The sequence below is a fragment of the Oncorhynchus mykiss genome, chromosome 13 (genome assembly GCF_057628025.1).
Source record: "Oncorhynchus mykiss isolate SJ-2025 chromosome 13, ASM5762802v1, whole genome shotgun sequence".
Taxonomy (NCBI): domain Eukaryota; kingdom Metazoa; phylum Chordata; class Actinopteri; order Salmoniformes; family Salmonidae; genus Oncorhynchus; species Oncorhynchus mykiss.
This window is the reverse complement of record NC_143034.1, coordinates 54,637,666-54,663,837: the sequence shown is the minus strand read 5'-3', so window position 1 is coordinate 54,663,837 and position 26,172 is coordinate 54,637,666. Positions and strand designations below refer to the sequence as shown.

Genomic DNA, 26,172 nt, shown 5'->3' with positions numbered 1-26,172 from the left:
ACACGTATTTCTACGGGGGCAAGAGAACGGCATCTATCACACGTATTTCCACGGGGGCAAGAGAACGGCATCTATCACACGTATTTCCACGGGGGCAAGAGAACGGCATCTATCACACGTATTTCCACGGGGGCAAGAGAACGGCATCTATCACACGTATTTCCACGGGGGCAAGAGAACGGCATCTATCACACGTATTTCCACGGGGGCAAGAGAACGGCATCTATCACACGTATTTCCACGGGGGCAAGAGAACGGCATCTATCACACGTATTTCCACGGGGGCAAGAGAACGGCATCTATCACACGTATTTCCACGGGGGCAAGAGAACGGCATCTATCACACGTATTTCTACGGGGGCAAGAGAACGGCATCTATCACACGTATTTCCACGGGGGCAAGAGAACGGCATCTATCACACGTATTTCCACGGGGGCAAGAGAACGGCATCTATCACACGTATTTCCACGGGGGCAAGAGAACGGCATCTATCACACGTATTTCCACGGGGGCAAGAGAACGGCATCTATCACACGTATTTCCACGGGGGCAAGAGAACGGCATCTATCACACGTATTTCCACGGGGGCAAGAGAACGGCAACGTCTAGGTATTTTTCAATCACTGACTTTCTTTCTATTGACTCTATTCCCAGTAGCCTGACGTGTTGATGTGTGTTCTCCTCTGGGCCTGTGGTAATCCATGAGACACACATGCCTGAGTGAGTGGCGTCTCTGAGCCACATGTACAGTAGGGCTGAAGGCTGTGTGCTGAGGGTATGGAGGCAGAGGGCATGCCAGAGGTGTCTGCTGTGAATCCTCTCAGATCCCTATGGTTTACATTTACATGCCATTTAGTGGACTCTTTTATCCAAAGCGGCTTAAAGTCATGAGCGTATACATTTTACATACGGGTGGTCCTGGGAATCGAACCCACTATCCTGCCATTGCAAGCACCATGCTCTATCAACTGAGCTACAAAGGACTGTGAAACCAGCCCTCTCTCATAGCCCAAAGAGAGCTAGCCACTGATTGTGGTGGGTATACCTGGGCACTGTGTGTTCAGACAGTGGTGCTGGGTATACCTGGGCACTGTGTGTTCAGACAGTGGTGGTGGGTATACCTGGGCACTCGAGGGTCGTGCCATGTGCTGACTCCTGTCTGGGTGTGGAGGAAGTAGACCTGGCCCTGCTGCGTGGTCCTCTGCTCTGTAAGGGGGGAACAATAGCATGGCTACTCATACAGGTATAAGAGGTACAGAGCAATGGTTACAGACAAGTACACACATGTGAGAGATGAGTGAGAGAGTGGGATGAGTGAGAGATGAGTGAGAGTGAGAGGAGAGGAGAGGAGAGAGAGATGAGTGAGAGTGAGATGAGTAAGAGAGTGAGAGGTGAGTGAGAGAGAGAAGTGAGATGAGCGAGAGATGAGTGAGAGATGAGTGTGAGATGAGTGAGAGATGAGTGAGAGATGAGTGAGAGATGAGTGGGAGATCAGTGAGAGATCAGTGAGAGATGAGTGAGAGAGTGAGAGGTGAGTGAGAGATGAGTGTGAGAGAGTGAGAGATGAGTGAGAGATTGAGAGATGAGTGGGAGATCAGTGAGAGATGAGTGAGAGATGAGTGAGAGATGTGAGTGGATGATAAGGAAAATAAAGCTGTTAGTTATACATTTGTTCCACCGTGAGGATTGTTATTGGTACGTCAATGTGCGCGTGCGTATCTTGATCCGAGCGTGTGGAAAAGTAACAGAGATCACACAGATGGAGATAAAAGCAGGGATTGAGTCAGTTTGGATCCCAGTTGCGGGGCTGACAGGGGGAGAAGATAGTAGTCTGTGTTGGTGAGCTCATTCATCACAGATTGACAGAGATATTTCCATGAGCTTGGAAGCTCTTCTCTGGCATTCCTTAGGACCCACCGCCCTGCCTCTCTAACATACGTGTACATAACTCCCCCCCCCTCCCTCTCCCCGCTGAGCACCAATGCGCCCAACGCATTCGACACAGAATGACACTTCTTGGCCGACCTTGGCCTGCCACTGGGGCTGCTGACAGCGGTTCAGAGGAGCTGGCCCAAAAAGAGACAGCACCCTCCTAATCTTGTAGAGCTGGGCTGGGCTGGGCTACTGTGATTTACTTCTCTGGCCAGCACTCCTAAATCCTCAGCAAGACTACACAGTGTCTGAATATCAAGCAGCCGCCCATGGGCTGCATGTGAGGAAGGAGAGAGGAGGGGGAGGAGTGAGCGGCTGCCGACAGACTTTAACTGCTAGAGCGATTCAATTAGTTCTTTAAAATGGGGCCTGTCAGGCTGCTTATGCTGTGCTGCAGAGTCATGGTGGCTGTGCTGTTGGGACTGAATAGGGACACAGATTAGCAGGATGATTCAGCTGAGCGTTGGGCTGAAGAGAGGAGGAGGGAGGCAGTTAACACTGAGGCATTGCAATGACGACACCGGTCTTAAAACAGAAGGAGACACGTCTCTCATAAAGGATGTTCATGATACAGAATGCTCCAGTCTAGTCTGGCTGTGGGAACCGAAGTGGTCGTCCTATAGTGTGATTGTGTGTATGTTGGTGTATGTCCGGTGTGTCCATATTGTGTGTTAGAATCCTCTTTCCACTAACCGTATCCCTCGGGCAGATCTGGGGGTGTGTGGAGGTGTGTCCTGCTCATGTAGTTCCTGTGTCTCTGGGAGCGGACACGTCTCTCCTGGGCCCGCTGGTCACTGGACGGGATACACGGAATGGTGGGCGTGGCCCCGTTGGTGCTCAGGATGGGCGTGTTCTCATCCACGATGCAGCTGAGAGGCCGGCCTGGGCTGGAGTACTCCGACGCAGGCCTGGGAGAGACAGGGAACAGGAGGAGATCACAGTCAGACAGGGAGGGTGGGTTATAATATATCCTTCATGGTAAGTTTGTTCAAATCAGGCCCGTGTCTATTCATATTTCATATCTAGCTGTGCTTGTAATACACTTAGATGCTAGGGCTAGACATTGGCTTGCTCCTGCTTTCTTAAGCATCATGAGGTCAGTGAGGCAGAGACATAGACACAGGCACACACACACACAGAGCAGTATTAAGTGAGGGGCCTGAGGCCAGTCTAGAGCAGAGCAGAGTAACAGGAAGGGAGCTGATAAGAGCAAAGAGACAGAGACTGTGGAGCAACAATACTGTCTGGAGCATAAGAGTCTTAGGGCCCCGTTCAATAGTCTGCAGTGTTTCCTAATACAAATTCAATGCTGTCTAGGTCTTGGGGACTCATGCCTCATGCCATGGGTTTGAGGTTGGGTAGTGGGTAAGACTGTGTACTCACTCAGCCTGGACTCAGGGACAGACATAACATAGTAAATGTAAACCGGTCTCCCTCCATTTAGTATATGTTACGAATTACAATTCGTATGATATGTTACAAATTGCAATTTGTACAATATGTTAAGTGTTTTCAATACGTATGATATGTTAGGAATTCCACTTTGTTGTGGCTAACATTAAGCTAGGCGGCTAATGTTAGCTTGGCTAGGAGTTAAGAATTAAGGTTAGGATTAGCTAATATGCTAAGTAGTTACTAATTAGCAAAAATGCTAAAGTTCGGGTTGCTAGACATTCGCTATATATGCCCACCACCCATCCTACCCGACCAACCTCCCTCCTTCAGTGTTTTGGCTTCAGTAACCTTATGTCATCATACCAAACATATCATACTAATTTGAGTGTCACAGATTTACTATGTTACATCAAGACTTTGAGGCCAGGCTGACTCACCTGGTAGGCCTCTCCCACTGTGTGGTGCGTGTGATGTGGTTCAAGTACTGGATTCGGCCAGACGCAGTCCTCCGCTCCTCCCAGCTGGATGCAGTAGATACAAACACACACACGTACAAAGCAGTGAGTGGACAATGAGGGCAACCAAGTTCAGGTAGTACCTCCTGTTTCACTCTGTTTCAAAACATTCCCCCCCTACTAAACATGACCCAGATATTCCCCACAGAGCTTCTTGCTAGCTAATAGGACACAGTCTCCCATCTGCTCACCCAATTCCTCTGGCGCACACCAACCCCAGACTAAACTCCCTAACCCCAGCCAACATCATTGGCTCAGTGCTGAGGTCAGTCGTGCTAAGCTGGTGAAGTGTCTGAACAGCAGCGCCTCTGGCTACTTAGATTGGAGTCTGGAACACCACACCACATGCTGTCTGGAACACTTTTGGTTGTGGGGCAGTGTGGTTATGATAGGCTCAGACTGGCCCTGTTGTGAGGGTATGATGTGGTGATAGTGGGTCCACTGTCTAGTACGGACAAATGTTAAATGGAGTTGTGGTGTGTTGGTGGGTATGGTACTCACCCGTCTGGCAGGTCATTGTCAAACAGACGGCTGCAGTCCACCACTGGGCCTCCTGTGCCTATCCTGTCTCTGGATTGCAGGCTCACTTTGGACACAGAGACACATTCAGATACACATAGGAGAATGACTGGGTGGTAGAATCTCACTTTGTTCATGTCCTCTCATACCAGAGACTAAAGCGGAACGATTTTAAAACTGTGAATTGATGTAATGCAATACTGTAATGATGTTATTTAGGGCTAAATGAGGAATCCATTTTTAAGAGGATCACATGGTCAAATCCTCTTGTGGGTGACAAGATGATTGTGTCTGGAAGTAGAAGTACCAGCCGTCTGCACTCTGACAGTGGCCTGACCAGTCCCGAATCCCAGTTCTGGAAAGGACCCAAGAAGTGAGTGGAGGGCACGTATCAATGCTAGAGTTTATGTCTACTGTAGCTAGCTAACCCGGTCCTCTCTGCTACCACCCAGGCTGTTCAGTGCCCATGTTGGTGGGTCAGTGGTGCTGTGACTGTCTGTCACCAGGCCCTGTGGTGCAGATGGAAGTGCGGGCCGTCTGGAGTCAGAGGGAGGCGCTCATCAAGCCTGGTGTCAGAGGCACGGCACGCTCAGGGGCAGCGCTCAACGCTTTACACACCAACGAATCACTGGGAAAATAAGTCACCCAGCAGGCTCAGGTTGCTGGAGGGAGCCTACATGGTGTTGGGAGGGTTTCTTGTTCTCTTTCCTAGTTCTATTTCTATGCGTGGTGGTCTAGTGAGGTCTTATCAGCATTATAAAAACAACTGTGGTTAGCCTGAGGTTCTAATAATGGAGTGGTAACACTTCAGATACATAACAGTGTTACGTGAATGTACATGAGTGTGTGGTGAAAGTCTATGTGGCCTGCTGGTCACCGCTGTACTCACCCACTATCTGACCCCTCACTGTGTCACTGTCATTGAGGCCCAGCTTGTTCATGTCCAATCTCTGATCTGTGGAGGAGAGAGGGGAAGGAGGAGAGCGGGGAGAGAGAGGAGAAGGAGGAGAGGGAAGAAGAGAGGAGAGAGAGGAAAGGGGGATCGATCACTGTCTGAGAGACATGTAAACTAGCATGTGTTGGGAGGGTTTTTGTCCCCACAGACAAGTCCCTTTGCTCTGTATCGTTTACATCACCCACAGTGAATTCCTCTCCCCCCTCCCTTGGAGGCTGGGTATGGGATATGTACTGGAACAGATGGTCTGTGGAGTGGCCATGGACCGTAAAAAAATCACTGAGCATCGGTACCGAGCAGCCTGCAGTTCACTACAGAGGTCAAACATTTGACAAATCTCTGCACAAAGCCGGCACTATTCCACCCAGACTGAACATGGACATGAACCCCTGCCAATGTCTGGAAACTCTTTGTCTACGTTCTCAGCCCAGGCTGAAAAACAAAGCAAAAAAAAGGACCAAAGAAATGTCAGGAATACCACGTTGCCTGCAGACATGAGAAATGCCACTATCTGTTCACTGTTGTCTGAGTGTCATGCAGATCAGCTCAGGATGTGCATCTAGACTAAACAGGGACCAAAACATGGTCGGTCAAACCATTACAAGACTGGGGCAATGAGCGTGCACACACAAACCCAAAACCCCCTAAAACGCCTGTGGAAAGGACACAGTGGAACAGCTGCAAAAGGCACAAGCGAAAGAATGACAAACATACACTTGAATAAGACCACAATCGAGGGACATAACAAATCTATGCTTACATTTAAATAGCTGTACAATTATGCATGTCTGAGTAAAATGACCAGTTGTCTAGATTTGCCGACCGAGATAAACGGAGGTTAGTCTGTGGCGCATGCATGCTGCCACTCTATGGGACAGACGAGGGTGGAGGGCGTAAGGAGGGGGGAATGAGAGGAAATGCAGAGGCAAACTACTCACAGCTGAGGCACAGGGTTTGGGTTTTCCAGGAAAACAAGTGTCAGGGGCTTCTAGGAAAAGCAGTGGGATTTTGTCCTTTTTCCATCTACAAGACCATAGCAGGCCTATCAGCATAGTATACATACAGTGGGAGGGGGAGGCCTTTTGGTAAAGCCATCACTGGGTCCCTGCCTGGCTGCCACTGCTGCATTGGGCCAAGCCTCAATCTCATTTAGCCATTCGCTTCTGACATGACACGTTCACAGTGATTGTGGGCTGATGCTGATTGTCTTTTCCTGTTCTGGCACTGCAGAATGTGACCCCTCTCACAACCTGGTCTGTGACCTGTCAGGAATAAGGAGAGAGTGTGTGCACTTGTGAGGGTACAGCTCAATGTGTCACTGTTACAGGAGAAGGGGATTACTAGCCTGTGACTCCGCTAGCCTGCGACTCCGCTAGCCTGTGACTCCGCTAGCCTGCGACTCCGCTAGCCTGCGACTCCGCTAGCCTGTGACGCCGCTAGCCTGTGACTCCGCTAGCCTGTGACTCCGTTTGTGGGACAGACAATGCGTCACTACACAGACATTACCTCACAGCATTAAATACACACACACACACGCACACTAATTCAATCAGGTAGTCCTTACAGCCGGTGTCTTTGAGGCGGTTGATGGCATTGGATAGAAGGCGTACACAGCCCAGGAAGCCAGCCCCCTGCTTCTTATGGATCTTCTTGTGGTTCCACACGCTGATGGTGATGGAGTCAGACTTTCCAATATATCTGAGGACAGAAGAGAGAGACCAGTCACTTCCAATGTACTGTAGATGTTACTAAAGCCCGTGTGAATGCACTGTTCCAAAAGGCCAGTCTTTGCCTGGATGTCCCCGCTGGGGAGGCACACATCCGCTCGGGGCTGCCTGTCACCGCGGGCTGCGTCCCCACAAGAACACAGTCAGGAGGTGTCTGAGAGGGATTTTCCGCCCGGTATCTGTGAATGTGCGACTCCCGACCTCGAGTGTCTGGGTACGAGAAGGACGAACACAGACAGATCCTGTGAGTCCAAAATCATCTAAAGGCAGCCCTTCGACCCAAAATCACCCAGAGAGGGAGAGAGAAATGAAAGAGACAGGGAGGAGGAGAGGCTGAAAGAGGGATAGAAAGAGGATAGTGTAAGTGAGGAAAAGAAGGAGAGTGAACAGTTGAACCATAACATTGCTGCCTGACTGCCTCTGTTATCACTCTTAGGTACTGTGTCAGTCGAGGCCTGGGTATTAAACTCACACTACGTGAACCTGACGTGGCACATCTGTTCAGACCAGTTCCCTTCCTCAGTGTAAAACTAATCATCCATACAGTTAGCAGACTGCATCCCACTATAATTACCATGCTGCGTACAGAAACTAAAGGGATGTGAAACAATGCGGCTGTGAGTAAGATGTCTGGACATTTTGAGTGGAAGCCAAATGCCTGTCTGGGGTGCTATCTGAGAGCATTAGAATGCAGGACAGATTTGTAGGGGGGAATTATTACATCCAACACAGATCTGGATATGATTATTGTATCAAATAATAAGGGCAGTAGACTAGACATTGGATTAAGCTTTTCAAAACAAGATACAGTATGTTTACACTATGTTTACACTATGTTTACATACAGTATACACATGCCAAACATACCAAACTCTTAGATAATATGATTACTTGTAATAAGATAAGAGTTTCTCCTCTTAGGCCATCTCTATGTTATGTCTCTGGTTGGTTGAGGTACAGTATATGGCATAATGCATGGCAGTTGGTGCTAGGCAGGTCAGGCTGTCACACTTCCTCAGCAGGCAGAACAGGACCAGCTGGGCCCTGGGGACACTACCGCCACCTGCTCCCCCTGTCCCCATAGCTGCAGAGATGGGACAGAGAGGGACAAGGCCCTGGTCCAGGCTATGGGAACACAACATTGTGCATGTGTCTTTTCATCCCAATACTTGTATCTATGAAGGTATAGGAGATTAATTAACATCTCATCATTATACACTGCTCAAAAAAATAAAGGGAACACTAAAATAACACATCCTAGATCTAAATGAATTAAATATTCTTATTAAATACTTTTTACTTTACATAGTTGAATGTGCTGACAACAAAATCACACAAAAATGATCAATGGAAATCAAATTTATCAACCCATGGAGGTCTGGATTTGGAGTCACACTCAAAATTAAAGTGGAAAACCACACTACAGGCTGATCCAACTTTGATGTAATGTCCTTAAACGTACACGTAAAACGTACAAATGAGGCTTTGTAGTGTGTGTGGCCTCCACGTGCCTGTATGACCTCCCTACAACGCCTGGGCATACTCCTGATGAGGTGGCGGATGGTCTCCTGAGGAATCTCCTCCCAGACCTGGACTAAAGCATCCGCCAACTCCTGGACAGTCTGTGGTGCAACGTGGCGTTGGTGGATGGAGCGAGACATGATGTCCCAGATGTGCTCAATTGGATTCAGGTCTGGGGAACGGGCGGGCCAGTCCATAGCATCAATGCCTTCCTCTTGCAGGAACTGCTGACACACTCCAGCCACGTGAGGTCTAGCATTGTCTTGCATTAGGAGGAACCCAGGGCCAACCGCACCAGCATATGGTCTCACAAGGGGTCTGAGGATCTCATCTCGGTACCTAATGGCAGCCAGGCTACCTCTGGCGAGCACATGGAGGGCTGTGCGGGCCACAAAGAAATGCCACCCCACACCATGACTGACCCACCGCCAAACCGGTCATGCTGGAGGATGTTGCAGGCAGCAGAACGTTCTCCACGGCGTCTCCAGACTCTGTCACGTCTGTCACATGTGCTCAGTGTGAACCTGCTTTCATCTGTGAAGCGGACAGGGCGCCAGTGGCGAATTTGCCAATCTTGGTGTTCTCTGGCAAATGCCAAACGTCCTGCACGGTGTTGGGCTGTAAGCACAACCCCCACCTGTGGACGTCGGGCCCTCATACCACCCTCATGGAGTCTGTTTCTGACCGTTTGAGCAGACACATGCACATTTGTGGCCTGTTGGAGGTCAATTTGCAGGGCTCTGGCAGTGCTCCTCCTGCTCCTCCTTGCACAAAGGCGGAGGTAGCGGTCCTGCTGCTGGGTTGTTGCCCTCCTACTGCCTCCTCCACGTCTCCTGATGTACTGGCCTGTCTCCTGGCAGCGCCTCCATGCTCTAGACACTACGCTGACAGACACAGCAAACCTTCTTGCCACAGCTCGCATTGATGTACCCTCCTAGATGAGCTGCACTATCTGAGCCACTTGTGGGGGTTGTAGACTCCGTCTCATGCTACCACTAGAGTGAAAGCACCGCCAGCATTCAAAAGTGACCAAAACATCAGCCAGGAAGCATAGGAACTGAGAAGTGGTCTGTGGTCACCACCTGCAGAACCACTCCTTTATTGGGGGTGTCTTGCTAATTGCCTATAATTTCCACCTGTTGTCTATTCCATTTGCACAACAGCATGTGAAATTTATTGTCAAACAGTGTTGCTTCCTAAGTGGACAGTTTGATTTCACAGAAGTGTGATTGACTTGGAGTTACATTATGTTATTTAAGTGTTCCCTTTATTTTTTTGAGCAGTGTATATCAGTGACGTGCACAATACGGAAGTGGTCCGACGAAGCAGATGCTAAGCCACAGGACTGGCTTGCAAACTATCACAGGGTACAAAGGGAAACCCAGTCACGAGCTGCCCAGTGACGTGAGCCTTTCCAGACGAGAAAAATGCCTTCTATGCTCGATTCGAGGCAAGCAACACTGAAACATGCATACCGTTCATTGACTATAGCTCAGCGTTCAACTCCATAGTGCCCTCCAAATGTATCACTAAGCTAAGGACTCTGAGACTGAACACCCCCCTTGCAACTAGATCCTGGACTTCCTGACGGTCCACCCCCATGTGGTGGTGGTAGGCAACAACACAGTTGCCACGCTGACTTTCAACACGGGGGCCCCTCAGGGGTGCGTGCTTAGTCCCCTCCTGTACTCCCTGTTCGCCCGCTACTGCATGGCATGGCCGCGCACAATTCCAACACCATCATTAAGTTTGCTGACAACACGACGGTGGTTGGCCTGATCAGCAATGATGATGAGACAGCCTATAGGGAGGAGATCCACGGGGTTGTAGTGGAGTGGTGGAATTATCATGGTCCACACACACCAACACAGTTGTGAAGGCACGACAACACCTCTTCCCACTCAGGAGGCTGAAAAGATATGGCATGGGCCCTCAGATCCTCAAAAGGTTATACAGCTGCACCACTGCTTGGTATCCGACTGCAAGGCGCCATCCAGGACCTGGACGCCAGGGAACTCGGCCCCAGTGATGTACTGGGCCATTCACACTACCCCCTGTAGCACATTGCGGTCGGATGCCAAGCAGTTGCCAGTCATGGGAAGGCCTTCAAAATCGTCAAAGACTCCAGTCGCCCAAGTCATAGACTCTCTGCTACTGCACGGCAAGCGGTACCGATGAACAAAGTCTGGAACCAACATGACCCTGAACAGCTTCTACCCCCAAGACAAATAGTTCACCAACAGCTACCTGGACGACCTGCATTGAGCCTTTTTGCACTTACTCTTTTGACTCATCACTTACGCTGCTATTACTGTTCATTATCTATCCTGTTGCCTAGTCACTTTATACCTATGTACATATCTACCTCAAATACTTTGTACTCCTGCACAACGACTTGGTACTGGTACCCAATGTATATAGCCAAGTTATCGTTATGCATTGTGTATTTATTATTACATGTTTTACTTGTCTATTATTTCTCTATTTTCTTTCTCTCTGCGTTGTTGGAAAGGGCCCGTAAGTAAGTATTTCACTGTTAGTCTACACCTGTTGTTGGAAAGGGCCCGTAAGTAAGTATTTCACTGTTAGTCTACACCTGTTGTTGGAAAGGGCCCGTAAGTAAGTATTTCACTGTTAGTCTACACCTGTTGTTGGGAAGGGCCCGTAAGTAAGCATTTCACTGTTAGTCTACACCTGTTGTTGGGAAGGGCCCGTAAGTAAGCATTTCACTGTTAGTCTACACCTGTTGTTTTCGAAGCATGTGACAAATAAAATGTTATTTGACATATTCATTAACATTTTATACTTCGTATAAATGTAGTTTAAAGCGTCCTGAACAAGAAACTGATAGGTTTGTCCCTAATAGGGCTTCAGAGCCGTATTACAGTCCGGTCTGTCTGCTCCACATACTTTAACTGGGCTGGATAGGAGTCGAGGAGAGGAAGTTTGCCAGCGAGACACAGTCTGCTATCCTTGGCATACAGGCCACTTCCGCAACAATGCTGGCTGGGGTCAGCGGTCACGGGCCAGTCTGTTGGTCAGACCAATGACAGCACCACTGAGGAGGCCCTGACGTGTCAATGTTGCCATGAGCACATACACTTCCTCACGCTGTGCACATACAACCAATGGAAAAAGGCTTCAGTGCCAACTAAGCAAAGGCTTTTCTGGCTCTGCTGAGCGTGAGCACCAGGTGTTTCAGACACCATTTGAATATGTGTGAGTGTGCTCAGCTACCCTCAGTCAATTAGACTCCACACACTGAGGAGAGCCCATGTGCCTTAGCATGGAGTAGTAATCCTTAACCCTGACACACAGAGGGAAGGCACCTAAAGGTCTAACATAGTCATTAACAGGAAGAAACACAGGCAGGTTCCAGGTGAAAAAAAAACTGGAGAGGTGTGTGTGCGTGCGTGCGTTTGGCTCCGTCTTGGGAGCACACAGGTCGATGTCCTCCCATCCATCACCGTGCCCAGCACTCTCTCTCCTCCACAGTGGGACTGACTGACTGAGGGCTGTGTTTCCCTCCTGTCAAACGGGACATGAACAGCTAATTAAACAGCCATGGTGGGAGAGGGTCTGGTATCCTAAGCAACCAAACAAACGGAGACATGTGCTTCCTCTTTCTGTTAGCTACGCGTGACGGCTGGATAAACACTTGGAACTTTCCCAAATCCTGGGACTTCTCCCCCCCCCCCTCTATTTCCAGGTTGTTTTCACAAGACAAGCAGTCCTTGGGAAAAGCGACATGGGTGCAACAAGACATGCACATATTTCTGTCCAAAAGGTAAAAGGCTTCTGAGATTAGTTTCCCTCCCCACGGTTCTATTTAAATGTTTTTCTTTTTCACGTTAACTACCCCAGTGGAGTTGTCATTGCTGGCCTACAGATAAGTGAGAGGACAGATATAAACATAGCTTACTGTAAGGCATTCAGATCCTGCAGAATCAATATGTGACACATCCCTTGGCACATTGGAGTTGGGTGAGGGAATGCGTAGATCACAGGAAGTTGGTGGCATCTTAATTGGGGAGGACGGGCTCATGGTAATGGCTGGAGCGGAATGGTAGAATGGTATCAAATACATAAAACGCATGGTTTCCATGTGTTTGATGCCATTCCAGTTGCGCTGTTCCATCCATTAGCATGCACTGTTCTCCCCTCAGCAGCCTCCACTGGTGTAGATATAGCATAGAGGGCACTTGTGATAATTATAGAGAGGGGCCGCAGTTCAGCAGAATGCTGGTTCATTACTAAATCAGCAGGTTAAGGTAAGGTTTCTGTTAGATACACAGTTTCACATCTAGTCACAGCTGCTTCTATATGGATGGTATGTCAAGCGCAAGCTCTGCGCTATCCATTATGTGGTTTGAGTGATGAGGGGACTCACAGGTCATAGTGCTGGTTCCACTTGGGGTCGAGGGTGTTCTTCACGGTGTCTGTGGAGTGACATTGTCCTGAGCCGTCCACCACCACTTTGGCAAAGGGATCAGGGAGGCCTGCAGGGGAACACACACACACACACTCTGCCTCAGCACACTGCCCTGGCCAAGGACAGGCTGTACTAGGAGAAAATGTTACAGGCATCACTCCATCATTATTTGATGATTTCATTATGCAGATGGAAGTGAGACTATCCGGTTTCTGAAAGGGGGAAAAGAGGTCATCTGAAGAAAACTACTTTTGATGAATAACATTCTATGACAGTCTAGGAATGGCTGATGTGTGAATCTGATAGTGTGACTGAACCTAAGCCGAGTGACAGATATCTAGAGATACGGGTGGACATGACATTGACACTAATAGACAGACCTGAGGGACCTGTTGGACAACATTTACCTGCAGATAGCCTGGGTGTGGTGGACACACAGGCTCACGGACACACACACACACACATATGCCATGCAGGCCCACACAAACAAAACAAAACTGCACTTAGAAATACATCTCTCCGTATACATAAACACACTATCCCACAGAGACAAGCCTGCCTTGCTGCCACACAAGGCATAGTTCTCTCCACCCAGGCCCTAACTGAGTGAGTGTTTACTCAGCCCCTGAGGGCTGGAATGGGAGGAATGGGCACCAGAGAAACCACCTGTGTGGAGTGAGGGACCTTAACACACTCACTCTCCATGACAGCCTGACCCAAACACACCCAAACACTCGAGCCACTATGAACACCTAGCACACACTGAAATGCTGTGCTTTTTCACTCTTAAATGGACTAGCTTTAAATGACGGTATAAACATTTTATTGATATCCCATACTTAACCTCTACAGAATTGCCCCAATTAGGCACATTTGGGCAGACTTAATAGAACATTTTGAACAGACATGCAATGGTTCATTGGATCAGTCTAAAAATGTACAAACACTGCTGCCATCTAGTGGCCAGAATCGAAATTGCATTTAATTGTGACCTTTCTCTTGCATTTCAAAGATTATGGAAAAAAAGAGGAAAAAAATGCATGTTTTTTCCCTTTGTATTATCTTGTACCAGATTAAATGTGTTATATTATCCTACATTAATATCACATTTACACAAACTTCAAAGTGTTTACTTTAAGAATATGCATATCCTTGCTTCAGGTCCTGAGCCACAGGTAGTTAGATTTGGGTATGTCATTTTAGGCGAACATTTTAAAAAGGATCCGATCCTAAGAGATATTTCAGACCTGTGTGACTCAATGCATGAAATGGGAACGAAACAAAGGGAATAAAATAGTACTAGTTTTATTGGCTAATATTGATAATAAGCTACATCATTGTGACGTGGTGAGCTCATCTTTCTCCCCACAAACATATCAGTAGTAACATTACAGGCTACTATCCCTTTCCTCGTTGATGGTGTAGTGTAGTGATTGGTTAAGTGTGTTAGCATGGCGTTCTGATGGTAGGGAACTCTAGCAGCTGGCAGCAGGCCCTCTTTAATCAGCTCAAACTGACCCACATTTCACATTTCTCACGGGGGATACATATCTCACACTGCAGACATCAAAGCCCTCAAGCCCCCTGACTATGAAACTATAAAGCCATTTAACATGGAGTCGAGGATCAGAAACACAGCTTTCACTGGGTTACTTACGAAAGAAATCTTTCTTCACCAGGTTTTTGGCGCAGAGGACTGAAAGAGAAGAGGAGAATGAGGTGTTATTTTTAATCGTTGCAGATAGACACATATTACACACTGACAGGCTGTTGTGATCGTGTGGTCACATCACTGCCAAGGGAGAGGTTTGTGCAGGGCTGAAGTGATACACTGCTGCTCAGGGAACTGAATCAAAAAGCGCTCCATCTTGGATATGGATAGCCTTGGCTACATTACATAGGCAGCAAGAGCATTTATTTTATAATGTGTAATGTAAGACAAGTAATGTGACTTTCAGGTGATAGAGAAAACACATGAACATATATCTTTAGCCAGACTGGATTGTGCCAGACCCTATATCTCTACATTTGAGTGTGTGTACTGATCATAAGCTGACAACCAGGTGATGACTCAATGACATGAGGAACTCCAATGTTCCGCTCCAGAAAATAGACCCACATCAACATGATTTATAGCTATAGTAGTTGATTAACAGCAACTCAACCAAGAAAGTAACTTGACGATAGTACATATGGGCACTTGTTGGCGACATGCTGAATCATAAGGCATTCGCACATGAATTCAATATGAACTATTAAAAGGGAGGGGCATACTCTTCCCCACAGCAGCCAGCCTGCAGCAGCAGAGTAGTAGATTGGGCAGATCCCCAGTGAGAACCATGGAGGGGCTGCTGAGGCAATGAGGCAGAGACACTTAAACACCCTCCACTGGGCCTGGATGAACGGCCACCTGGGTGTCTGGAGCCACCGACACACACTCAGTCACTTAGTCAGCCCCGGCCCAAGCCCAGTCCCTCTGGTCCGCTTCAGTACAGACACAGCCACAGGCAAGAATGGCCTTTCTATTGTACTTCAATTACCTTTGTGTATTTTGTCTATGTATTTTTTGGGCCATCCCGGTCACATCCCACTGATCAAAATCCACCCACTATGCTCACTACCAGCGCCGTTCAATACCACCCCCATAGACGCCAGCTGCGGTGCGACAGCCGTCCATAGCTGCCATGTGAGTCGATTTCAGATCTTTGAGAGATGAAATCTGTCTCATGTCTGGCGGGCCCCGAGGCCATTTGTGTGTCTTCTCTGTACAGCGATCCGCTCACATGCAGGTGTGTCCAGACTTTACTTTGCTAACACAAATAAACAAAGGCAGGCCCATAGGGGCAGACAGCAGCCTAAGCCATTGAATCTACAACCACCGCTATTCATCTGCCCCTCCCCACCCACCCACAGCTAAACACAGGGAGAACCACAGTGCATGTGAAACATAACCTGACTCCTAAATCAATTTAGGTCTGAGCTGAAACAACGTATGAGAGGGAACAGAACACCATTTAAGAGTGCCATGGACTGAATTAAACACACAAATCACAGACCGCAGTGTGAAACACAAACATCTACACATGGTGTTTACTGATACACTCAGCACACACAAAGGGTTTCTAGGTTTAATGAAAATTACACCATTAAGATGGAGAGGGAGACAAATAGGTCTTAACCGAATTTAAACCCTCTTGGGGGATGGGAATGGAGAACATGCTCGACAGACGAGGAAGAATTTCTTCCAGCAAACATCCCTGGGAATGTGTTCCGTTCCAGTGAAACCCACCTCATTACTCAAACATCTGGTATGCATCTCTCTCAGTCAGTCTCACACAGACACTGTATGCCAGTCATCACACACACCACAGGCCCCTGAAAGGTTCCACAACGCCTCGCTCTGCACACCCGCTCTAGCTCCAGTGATCTAATTAATTATTTACAGGCAGAGAGGTGTGAGAGAGAGAGAATGTCGGGGTGTGAGGTGCTGTGAGGGGGTGAGGAGTTGTAAGAATCAGGTAACAGCACTCAGATATCACTAACAGATATCACTATTCAGGTCTGGCTTCTTTTACAACCAAATACGGGCAGAACGACATACGCTGGCTCCTGACAACTAGCTACATAGTGTGTTTCTCAAAAGTAGATGATTTAATCAAAAGAAATGGACTCTCAAAGCTGGTAATTTTCTGTATTTTCACAGCTGCAGCGGAGCAAAGCTACAGGAGATGGACATGAACTGTTCAAACGTTACAGGGAGTCCCAGTGAGAAAGGGCAATGGTGAGTCTCATGTAGCCAAATGTAAACTGGCAGAGAGGAAGAGGGAAGAGAGAGGAGGCCGGTGACACAATAGGCCTGTCTGACTGTGGTAGTGAAATGACACATCACGGAACACCAGAACTTGCAGTAATGTCCCTCTGACCGGGACATGAAAACCAACGGGCCTTCTGTAAGCATACATTAAACCTAGCCATCAATTCAGCAGGAAAACAACACAACACTTATACATGCAAAATATAGAACAGGCCAAATTATAGCCGAGCACAGCAGACCCAAGACAAAACCACTGAAATTACAGAGATAACCGGACAATGGCAGCAGAGAAGCCAATGCTGAGATAGACTGCAGCACATAAATGGAGCACCGGACTGCAATCATCATCATCCAATGTAAGCCAACCATCAGAACATGAGAGGAGTTCTCATTACTAGGGCCCTGTAAAATCTGCGATGCGGAGAACGGCAAGGGACATTAAAACAGAATTTAACCATATAAATTGTTTTATTGAACTTAGTAGGGAATCAACTAAATGTATTGAAAATAAATTAATTTGAGCAAGCTTATCATACATAAGACATGAACAGAATACATCAGTGATGTGTATTTCCTGCAACTTTCTGAAGAGTTAACGAGAATTCCCCATCTGTGTATGCGCAGTGAGCACGTCTACCACTTTGTGTAGTCGTTAGCGATGATGCTAATGAAAAGTCTTCTGGTAGATGGAAAGGCTTTCCAAAAACCTTCTCAATTAAACGTTAACTACAAAGTAACCTATGCTTAAATTGATTATTTGCATCAATCTAGTGGGTATTTATTCCATGTGTAACTCCGTGTTGTTGTTTGTGTGGCACTGCTTTGCTTTATCTTAGCCAGGTCACAGTTGTAAATGACAACTTGTTCTCAACTGGCCTACCTGGTTAAATAAAGGTGAAAAAATAAATACAATTGTTTTGCTAATTCTACCATCACATACACTACAAAAATAACACTAAATAAACGCCTCTTGCTATGTGCTACACCCCAAAATCTACATCTATAAAAAATGTAACAGACCTCAAGTGGTCTCCTGATGTGGTTTAAGCATCGTTGTGGACTTAGAACATCCAATTTAGTTGTTTTTCTATTTACATTTTTTTTTGATTCTGAGAGTGAAAACCTGAAAAAAACCCAGGTGAAAACAGAAACCTTGAAAAATTAAACTGAGAATACGAAATCAGTCAAAAAAAATAAAACAGATGTAAACTCAGACACCATGGGCCAACTGCTTATTTTTCAGTCAATATATAGCCTAACCACCAATATACGTGGTAGGATAGGTAGGTCAATGTTATGCAGGTATAGAGCAGATAGTTTGACTGATCACGTAGTAAACTAGAGAGTGAAGACCGGCTGTAAACTATAATGATGTACATGTGTGTAAATCTGAATGTCAAACAGCCACGCTCTTAAATTGTTCTCCGATGATGGTTGTTTAATACTTCTCATGGTGTTACATACACTACATGACCAAGAGTATGTGGACACCTGCTCGTCGAACATATCATTCCAAAATCATGGGCATTAATATGGAGTTGGTCCCCCCTTTGCTGCTCTAACAGCTTCCACTCTTCTGGGAAGGCTTTCCACTAGTTGGTGGAACATGGCTGCGGGGTCTTGCTTCCATTCAGCCACAAGAGCATTAGTGAGATTGGACACTAATGTTGGGCGATTAGGCCTTGCTCGCAGTCTGTGTTCCAATTCATCACAAAAGTGTTCGATGGGGTTGAGGTCAGGGTTCTGAGCAGGCCAGTCAAGTTCTTCCACACCGATCTCGCAAACCATTTCTGTATGGACCTCGCTTTGTGCACAGGGGCATTGTCATGCTGAAACAGTAAAGGGCCTTCCCCAAACTGTTGCCACAAAGTTGGAAGCATAGAATCGTCTAGAATTTCATGGTATGGTGTAGCGTTAAGATTTCCCTACACTGGAACTAAGGGGCCTAGCACGAACCATGAAAAACAGCCTCAAACCATTATTCCTCCTCCATCAAATTTTACAGTTGGCACTATGCACTGTGGCAGGTAACTTTCTCCTGGCATTCACCAAACCCAGATTCATTCGTTGGACTCCCAGATGGTGAAATGTGATTCATCACTCCAGAGAAAGAATTTCCACTGCTCCAGAGTCCAACGGCGGCAAGCTTTTCACCACTCCAGCCGGCACTTGGCATTGTGCATGGTGATCTTAGGCTTGTGTGCGGCTGCACAGCCATAGAAACCCATTTCATGGAGCAAGGAAGAGAACTGTGGGGGGACAGTCAGAGAAACATCCTGGAGAAAGAGAATGGTTGCACATCCCATCTCACCAACACAAAATATTGCATTAAACCACTGAAGAAACATAGCAAACACCATATCGCTGACAGAAATATATTAGCCATATGATCCAACCTACGGAACACCCCCATTTAATCTACTTTCTGTCACGATATCTTTGTTTAATGACATACAGTTAAATGATTGTCCCCATGTCCTGCCAGCACACAGAATTCTTTAAATGTATGGGTTTATAGGAAGTCTGTCCTGATGACAGGAGACTTCCCTAAGAAAAGGAAACCGACCAGCTTGCACCTACAGGGCGGCATCGTAAACCTATTTTTATTGGTCACGCCGGGCGCACTTTCTCATACTCACACACTGACAAATATATAGCTCTCTCCATCCAGGCACATAAACATGGCCACACACACACATTTCAAGCATTTCGCTACACCAGCAATTACATCGGCTAAATATGTGTATGTGACCAATTAAATTTGATTTGACACACATATACATACAGAGAATGCAACATCATGGGCACACACAGACACAAAAGGTGCTACACTCACAATCCTGGGAAAAATATGTAGAAATGTAAAAAACATTATTTTGGTTAGTTAGAATCACATCATTTCTTTCCCATGTCCACTTTTAACAAAATACTGTTCTCAAGGAGTTGTGATTTTTTTTGTACAACCGAGTAATGTACTTGCCAAAGTGAATAAGGGTTTGATTGGGAGGGAGCTAGCTGGAGTCAAAAATGGTACAAAAAAAGTGACAATTCTAATCAATTCCACCTTATTACCCATGTGGAAGGGTTTTGACTAGATGGGATACAGCTTTTGTCATATTTTTCGTAACAGGTTAGGAGAACTTACACAGAAGGTTAAGAGAACTTACGCAGGAGGTTAGGAGTATTAACATAGCAGGTTAGGAGAATTAGGTTAAGGTTAGAAAAACTTTTCTACTTTTGACGGTCATTTGGCAAAAGCAGTTTCCCTTCCAGCATGAAATATCACAAATATCAGCCCTGTCCAAAACCCACCCCTGGTGCAAAACTAATTTTCCAAACATTTCTCACCCTGTCTGCCCCTACTAAACACTCCGGAAAAACATCACGTAACCCTCTGCATCTCGGCGCATCTTAAATCCTCAGTCGCCATAGCGACGGCGGTATCGAGTCAAGGCTGAGAGAAGGGTCTCTCTGTGTGTCTGTGTTTCTCATTCTGGTCGTGCTGCCGCCAGCTCAAAGACCCAACGACTGCAGTGTGACTGACAGGGAGGAAAGACAGCACAATTGAGCTGCTCACAACGGGAGAGGAATAGGCTAATGAGTGTTGACATTTAAAACTATGAATACAGTAATGGAGAAGAATACCACACACAAACAAAAACACTATAATAGAGGTGGGCTCAGAGGCATTCCTAATTGTTGTATAGCAGTGGAATGAATTGAGTGTGGATATGACAGGGTGGACAGAGTAGACTTGTAGTGTACAGTTATTCAATCGTGTCAGCCTTGTACCAGGCGCGGCGCTGCAACATCAGTCAACTAAGGTATCTGTGGGGGTGACAAAGTGAGTAATAGCTGCTGTATATCACAGCTTGAATGCTAATGATAACCACGCCGCGCGCTCCTTCCCTCCATCACCAGGCTGTCCACACAGCCTTCATAGGGAACCGGCATCACATGCAACTCTGATAGATGACAAAAGCCTTTTAGGCTAACATATTCTACATTTACTCCACATTCATATCTAAATGGCCCACAACCAAACAGCTGGAGAGGAATTTGAAGCTGCAGCTGGACATACATTCAGAAACACACCCACACACACTTCCCTCTTACGACCCATGAAGCCTCATCTCTTAATATCCTGTTAAAGATGTGGTATCACTTAATGTCCTCCTACAAGCCCTGAGTCATTGGCACTGACAGGAACAAACAAGTGGAACATATCTAATGACTAAACTGGAACATAACCCGGCATTCCAGCATAGAAGTGGTGTATCCTCCTTGTGTCTGACAGTCAGTCAGTGGGTTATTAGTCACATCATAGGTTTCCAAATCACAGACCAAACTAGGTAGCTTCCACAAAGGGGGTGGGGAGGGGGGTCAGCAAACACCACAACTTCCTGGTCTTCTCAGTCAAAATCAATGAACAGATAGGTTAGAGGCAGGCAGAGACCTTGAGTGTAGAGTTAAAGTTCCACCTATGGAGAAAGAGAAGTGGGTGAGTCTCTCCCAGGGCTGGACACAAAGAGATCCAGTGTCCGAGGACTCAATGCACCCCGCCACTCACGCCACCTGGGGAGGGAGAGGTCACATGACACACTGAATGAGCAAACAATCACTAGCCAAAACAAAATGGAGGCACTTCAGCTGGATCCCACACATCTCCCGCTCTCTCTCTAAAAACACACACTCAAACGCTACCACTCGAATTATAACCCAGTGGGATGGAACATGGGAAATGGATGCTGTGGGGAAAAGGGGGGATTCACAGTGCTGCCCTGGTGTACAGCTCTGTGGTTAACCATCACACTGGAGTGCCTGTGGAGGAGGAGGAAGTGGGGGTGTGGGAAAAGAGCACTTCCTTATAAAAAAAACACCATTACCAGCCTGTCCAAAGTCAAAATCAGGTCTGGAATTTAACAAAAGAAAAAGAGGGACATGTCAAAATCAACCTCTTTCAGTGTGAAATCATAATTGTGTGACCCAAAACAATAGTGCTGCTGCTGCTGCTGCTAACCCCTGCACCACCCTTCCCCTCCACCTGGTTCCCCTAGTCCAGTGCCCTGACCCAATCCACCAGACAGTCTGACATCTCCCTGGAAAGCCTGCCTGCCAGCCTGTCTCTAGCCCTGTTTTGACTCCAGGACTGAGCGCTCTCATTCGCAGCATTGTTCTTCTGTAAACAAAAGGCTTCCTTTTCCCCCAACCACTCCTCCTTTCACTGTGCCTTAAAAAAAGAGAGAAGAAAGAAGGAAGGAGAGGGAGAGAGTTCGGATCAACAAGTGTTGGAGGTGGACCAGGTCCTAATCTGTAATCACCAATTCGCTTCCTCCTGCAGCCTGATCCATCTCCTGGTTTCCCCACTCTTGAGGGCGAATATCCCTCTGCTTCCAGCCAGCCCATTAGGCGCTGGTGGGTTCTCAAATCCGGGCCTGTCTAGGCTCTCACTCCAAGATAATGTGAGTCTTATCTGGGCTGGGGCTTCCATTGCCTCTCTACAGAGGAACAGTGACAGGACAGCATGACACACACACACACACACACACACACACACACACACAAAAGGGTTCAAAGAGAATCGAGACAGTACAATAAGGTCCTCATGGACATTCTATAGGGTAGTTGGAGACTAGATCATTTATATGGCCTATGTGTTGTGTGTCATGGTATGTCTGCCTGGGCTGGCTGTGCTAACATGAGCGTGCCATACGCTCCAAAAAGCCCTGCTTAGTGGGACAGTTCAGTAGGTTTGCCGCTGGGCAGGACTCTCCTCTCTATGTGTGCACTCAACTCTGCTCCAGACAAAAGTGGGTTGTTTTTTAAAGACCTTGCCACACCACTTAACTGTAGACCTGAATGTAGCCTAGTTGGGCAGGGTGGGGGTTAGTGGGGGAGTGCAGAGTAGAATTTCATCAAACCCAACTCTTCAGAGCGCAAGTGTGGAAATGTGGTTGGGCCAATGGACTGGTAGAAAATATAAATATCCATCTAAGGCAATTTTTACATTTTAGGAAATCCACTTATGTAAATATGCTAAACCGATAAGACTTCAGCTGGGCAAATAAATGCTGATATTAAGAGTCTAGGTAGGAGCTGAGTGATCAGGGAAGAGGCTGCTAGGAAAAGCTTTAAAATTAGATGTGGGGCAAAAAACACCACAAAGATCTCATCATCTCACCTGTCACTTCAGATCACAAGGAAAACAGAGAGCAGGCTTTTAAGAAAAAAGATTTTCACTAGGCTCAAAATCATAGGAGCATTCAAAGACATGCTTCATCTCCCACACTCTAGAAGTGGAGAAGAAGTCTTCTCAACACAGGGTTCTACAGTGCGATCATTTCACTCGCATATGCACTTAAATATTTTGCTGTGCAAACCAGAATTGTTTTATTTAGGCGCACCAGTGCGCCTAGATAAATTAAGGGTTCAGGCTTTAATATCTCAAATATTTGTCATTGTGCTTCTAAATTTATTTGCGTGTGCCTACATTTTTCACACGTGCTCTTTTTAAAAAAGATCAGCGTAGAGCCCTGCAACAACTAGGGAATGGAGGAAGGTGGGAGAAAACATGCTGTGATGTACATTATGACCACAAAATAAATACAGCTGAATTGGATCCCCAGGACTACTATTACACACTGATGGACAGTGGAGCTGACATCAGGCACATCTGTCACACAGAGGACTCAAAATGTTCCACATACAAAAAGATTAAAAAAACATAAACGTCAACCATCTGAGATGTGCTCCAAGAAACCTCTCATTATCATACTAAACACACCAGTGTTGAAAAGTGATGACAGATTTGTACATGTTCTGATGAGCTCAAACTAAGAACCTGTACTGTCAGGCAGGGGACATGATGTCTGGTTGGACCGTAGAGAATGTCTACCGGAGGGAAGGTAGCATTCATTGTTGCCAAACTGAACCATTCTCCTGATGAAGACAATGAGGGAAGTGATATTTAAAAATTTATATTTCACCTTTATTTAACTAGGCAAGTCAGATAAGAACAAATTCTTATTTACAATGACGGCCTACCCCGGCCAAACCCAGACAACGCTGGGCTAATTGTGCGCCGCCCTATGGGACTCTCAATCACGGCCGGATGTAATACAGCCTGGATTCGAACCAGGGACTGCACTGAGATGCAGTGCCTTAGACCGCAGTGCCACTCGGGAGAGACAAGTCACACAGAGTCGGTAAAGCAACCTTTCACTGCTAAACCTGTCTGACCATGCAAACAAAAGGGCTGACGACATTCTTGGTGTGAGAACATGTCATCCATCTTACATCACCCTTTCCTCCACGAGGCCTTGTGTAATTGCATAAGGAGTCCACATCAACTATTTTGAGAACCAAAAAGAAGGAACTCATCCCCATGTTTTTTGCTGTATTTTTGGTACCCCTGCGTAAGTAGGCCTACATGTGTTTTTTTCCACTGTGTGATACAATGTGCCTGAGAGGAAGTCATCCAGTCGAGTAAAGTCTTCCACAGCACTGATGCTTAGTGAGGAGTCAAAACAGTGAGCACTCAGCTTCTGCCAGCTTGCACCACAGTTTAGAGTGGCTGCATGGCTCTCTAAAACTCTTTGGCTCCTCTGCACTTTCTGATGTAGACTAATGGAGGAGAGGCCGGGGTAGAGCTACAGAGGAGAGAGGGATATTACTAACCTGTTTAACAGACATGGAGGTCCGCCACAGCCTGGAGCAGAGAAATACTGCTGCTCCCTTCATTTTCCTCCCTGTGAGTTTGTTTCATGAAATGATTTCACAACTCTGTTTGAGAGGAGGGTTACATCATGAGCAAGCCACGATTTGGGCCATGCCAACCATCACACTGCCTCGAGTAGACTCGGATTCTTCTTTTCACCTGAACAGCAACGTAATACAATGAATGTGCTCCATCCCTTAACCGTGAAAGCCTATAGGTGAAGACACAAGAGGGTAACCCAGGCCCTATGTACCGCCAATGATTTGGGCATAATTACATGTTTTCAAAGTAAAAGAGACAATGTAGTCCACACAACATGTAGGCTCGTCACACAACATGTAGGCTCGTCACACAACATGTAGGCTCGTCACACAACATGTAGGCTCGTCACACAACATGTAGGCTCGTCACACAACATGTAGGCTCGTCACACAACATGTAGGCTCGTCACACAACATGTAGGCTCGTCACACAACATGTAGGCTCGTCACACAACATGTAGGCTCGTCACACAACATGTAGGCTCGTCACACAACATGTAGGCTCGTCACACAACATGTAGGCTCGTCACACAACATGTAGGCTCGTCACACAACATGTAGGCTCGTCACACAACATGTAGGCTCGTCACACAACATGTAGGCTCGTCACACAACATGTAGGCTCGTCACACAACATGTAGGCTCGTCACACAACATGTAGGCTCGTCACACAACATGTGTATCAACATTCTTGGGAGACCCAGTCATCCTTGATTGTCAACATTATGTACAGTGAACTCCAAAAGTATTGGGATAGTGACGCATTCTTTGTTGTTTTGGCCTGTACTCCAGCACTTCGGATTTGAAATGATACAATGACTGAGGTGCAGACTGTCAGCTTTAATTTGGGGGTATTTTCATCCATATTGGGTGAACTGTTGAGAAATGACATAACTTTTTGTACACAGTCCCCACATTTTAGGGGACCAAAAGTATTCGCGTGTATTAAAATAGTAAAAACGTAAGTATTTGGTCCCATATTCATAGCACACAATGACTACATAAAGCTTGGGACTCGGATGCATTTGTCGGATGCATTTGTCGGATGCATTTGTCGGATGCATTTGCGGTTTGTTTTGGTTGAGGTTCAAATTATTTTGTCGCCAATAGAGATGAATGCTAAATAATGTATTGTGTCATTTTGGAGTCACTTGTATTGAAAATAAGAAAATGTGGATGCTACCATGACTATGGATAATCCTGAACATTACATGAATAGTGATGAGTGAGAAAGTTAGACGCACAAATATCATACCCCTAAGTCGTTAGTTATTTTTTGGGGGTTTGATATTTGTGCGTCTAATGTTCTCACTCATCATTACTCACGATTCATTCCGGATTATCAGTAATCATTAGGGATGCACAATATATCAGTGAGCATATCGGAATCGGGCGATATTAGCTAAAAATGCCAACATCGGCCCGATGTTTAATGCCGATGTGCAAAACCTGACGTGCATACGTATAAAATACAGCGCTACACAGAAGAGGGTTTACATTACATTTTACATACACAGCTGGACAAGATGGAAACTGACACAGTGACAGTGCATACCGAGGAAGAGAGGCCACGGACAAACAGAGCTGAAACTTCACTGCTTGA

General features: G+C 46.6%; 1 protein-coding gene across 1 annotated transcript in view; it reads right to left on the bottom strand.

Moving 5' to 3' along the window:
• The window catches only part of LOC110486546 (E3 ubiquitin-protein ligase SMURF2), a 54,927-nt gene that overhangs the window by 14,805 nt on the left and 13,950 nt on the right, over positions 1–26,172 (bottom strand). The window contains exons 2-9 of the mRNA XM_021558237.3: positions 14,655–14,693; positions 12,956–13,064; positions 6,882–7,015; positions 5,252–5,317; positions 4,345–4,429; positions 3,766–3,849; positions 2,627–2,841; positions 1,123–1,207 (exon numbers count right to left, since the gene is read on the bottom strand). Of these exons, the coding sequence (XP_021413912.3) occupies positions 1,123–1,207; positions 2,627–2,841; positions 3,766–3,849; positions 4,345–4,429; positions 5,252–5,317; positions 6,882–7,015; positions 12,956–13,064; positions 14,655–14,693 (817 nt within the window). The remainder of the gene's footprint in view (positions 1–1,122; positions 1,208–2,626; positions 2,842–3,765; positions 3,850–4,344; positions 4,430–5,251; positions 5,318–6,881; positions 7,016–12,955; positions 13,065–14,654; positions 14,694–26,172) is intronic.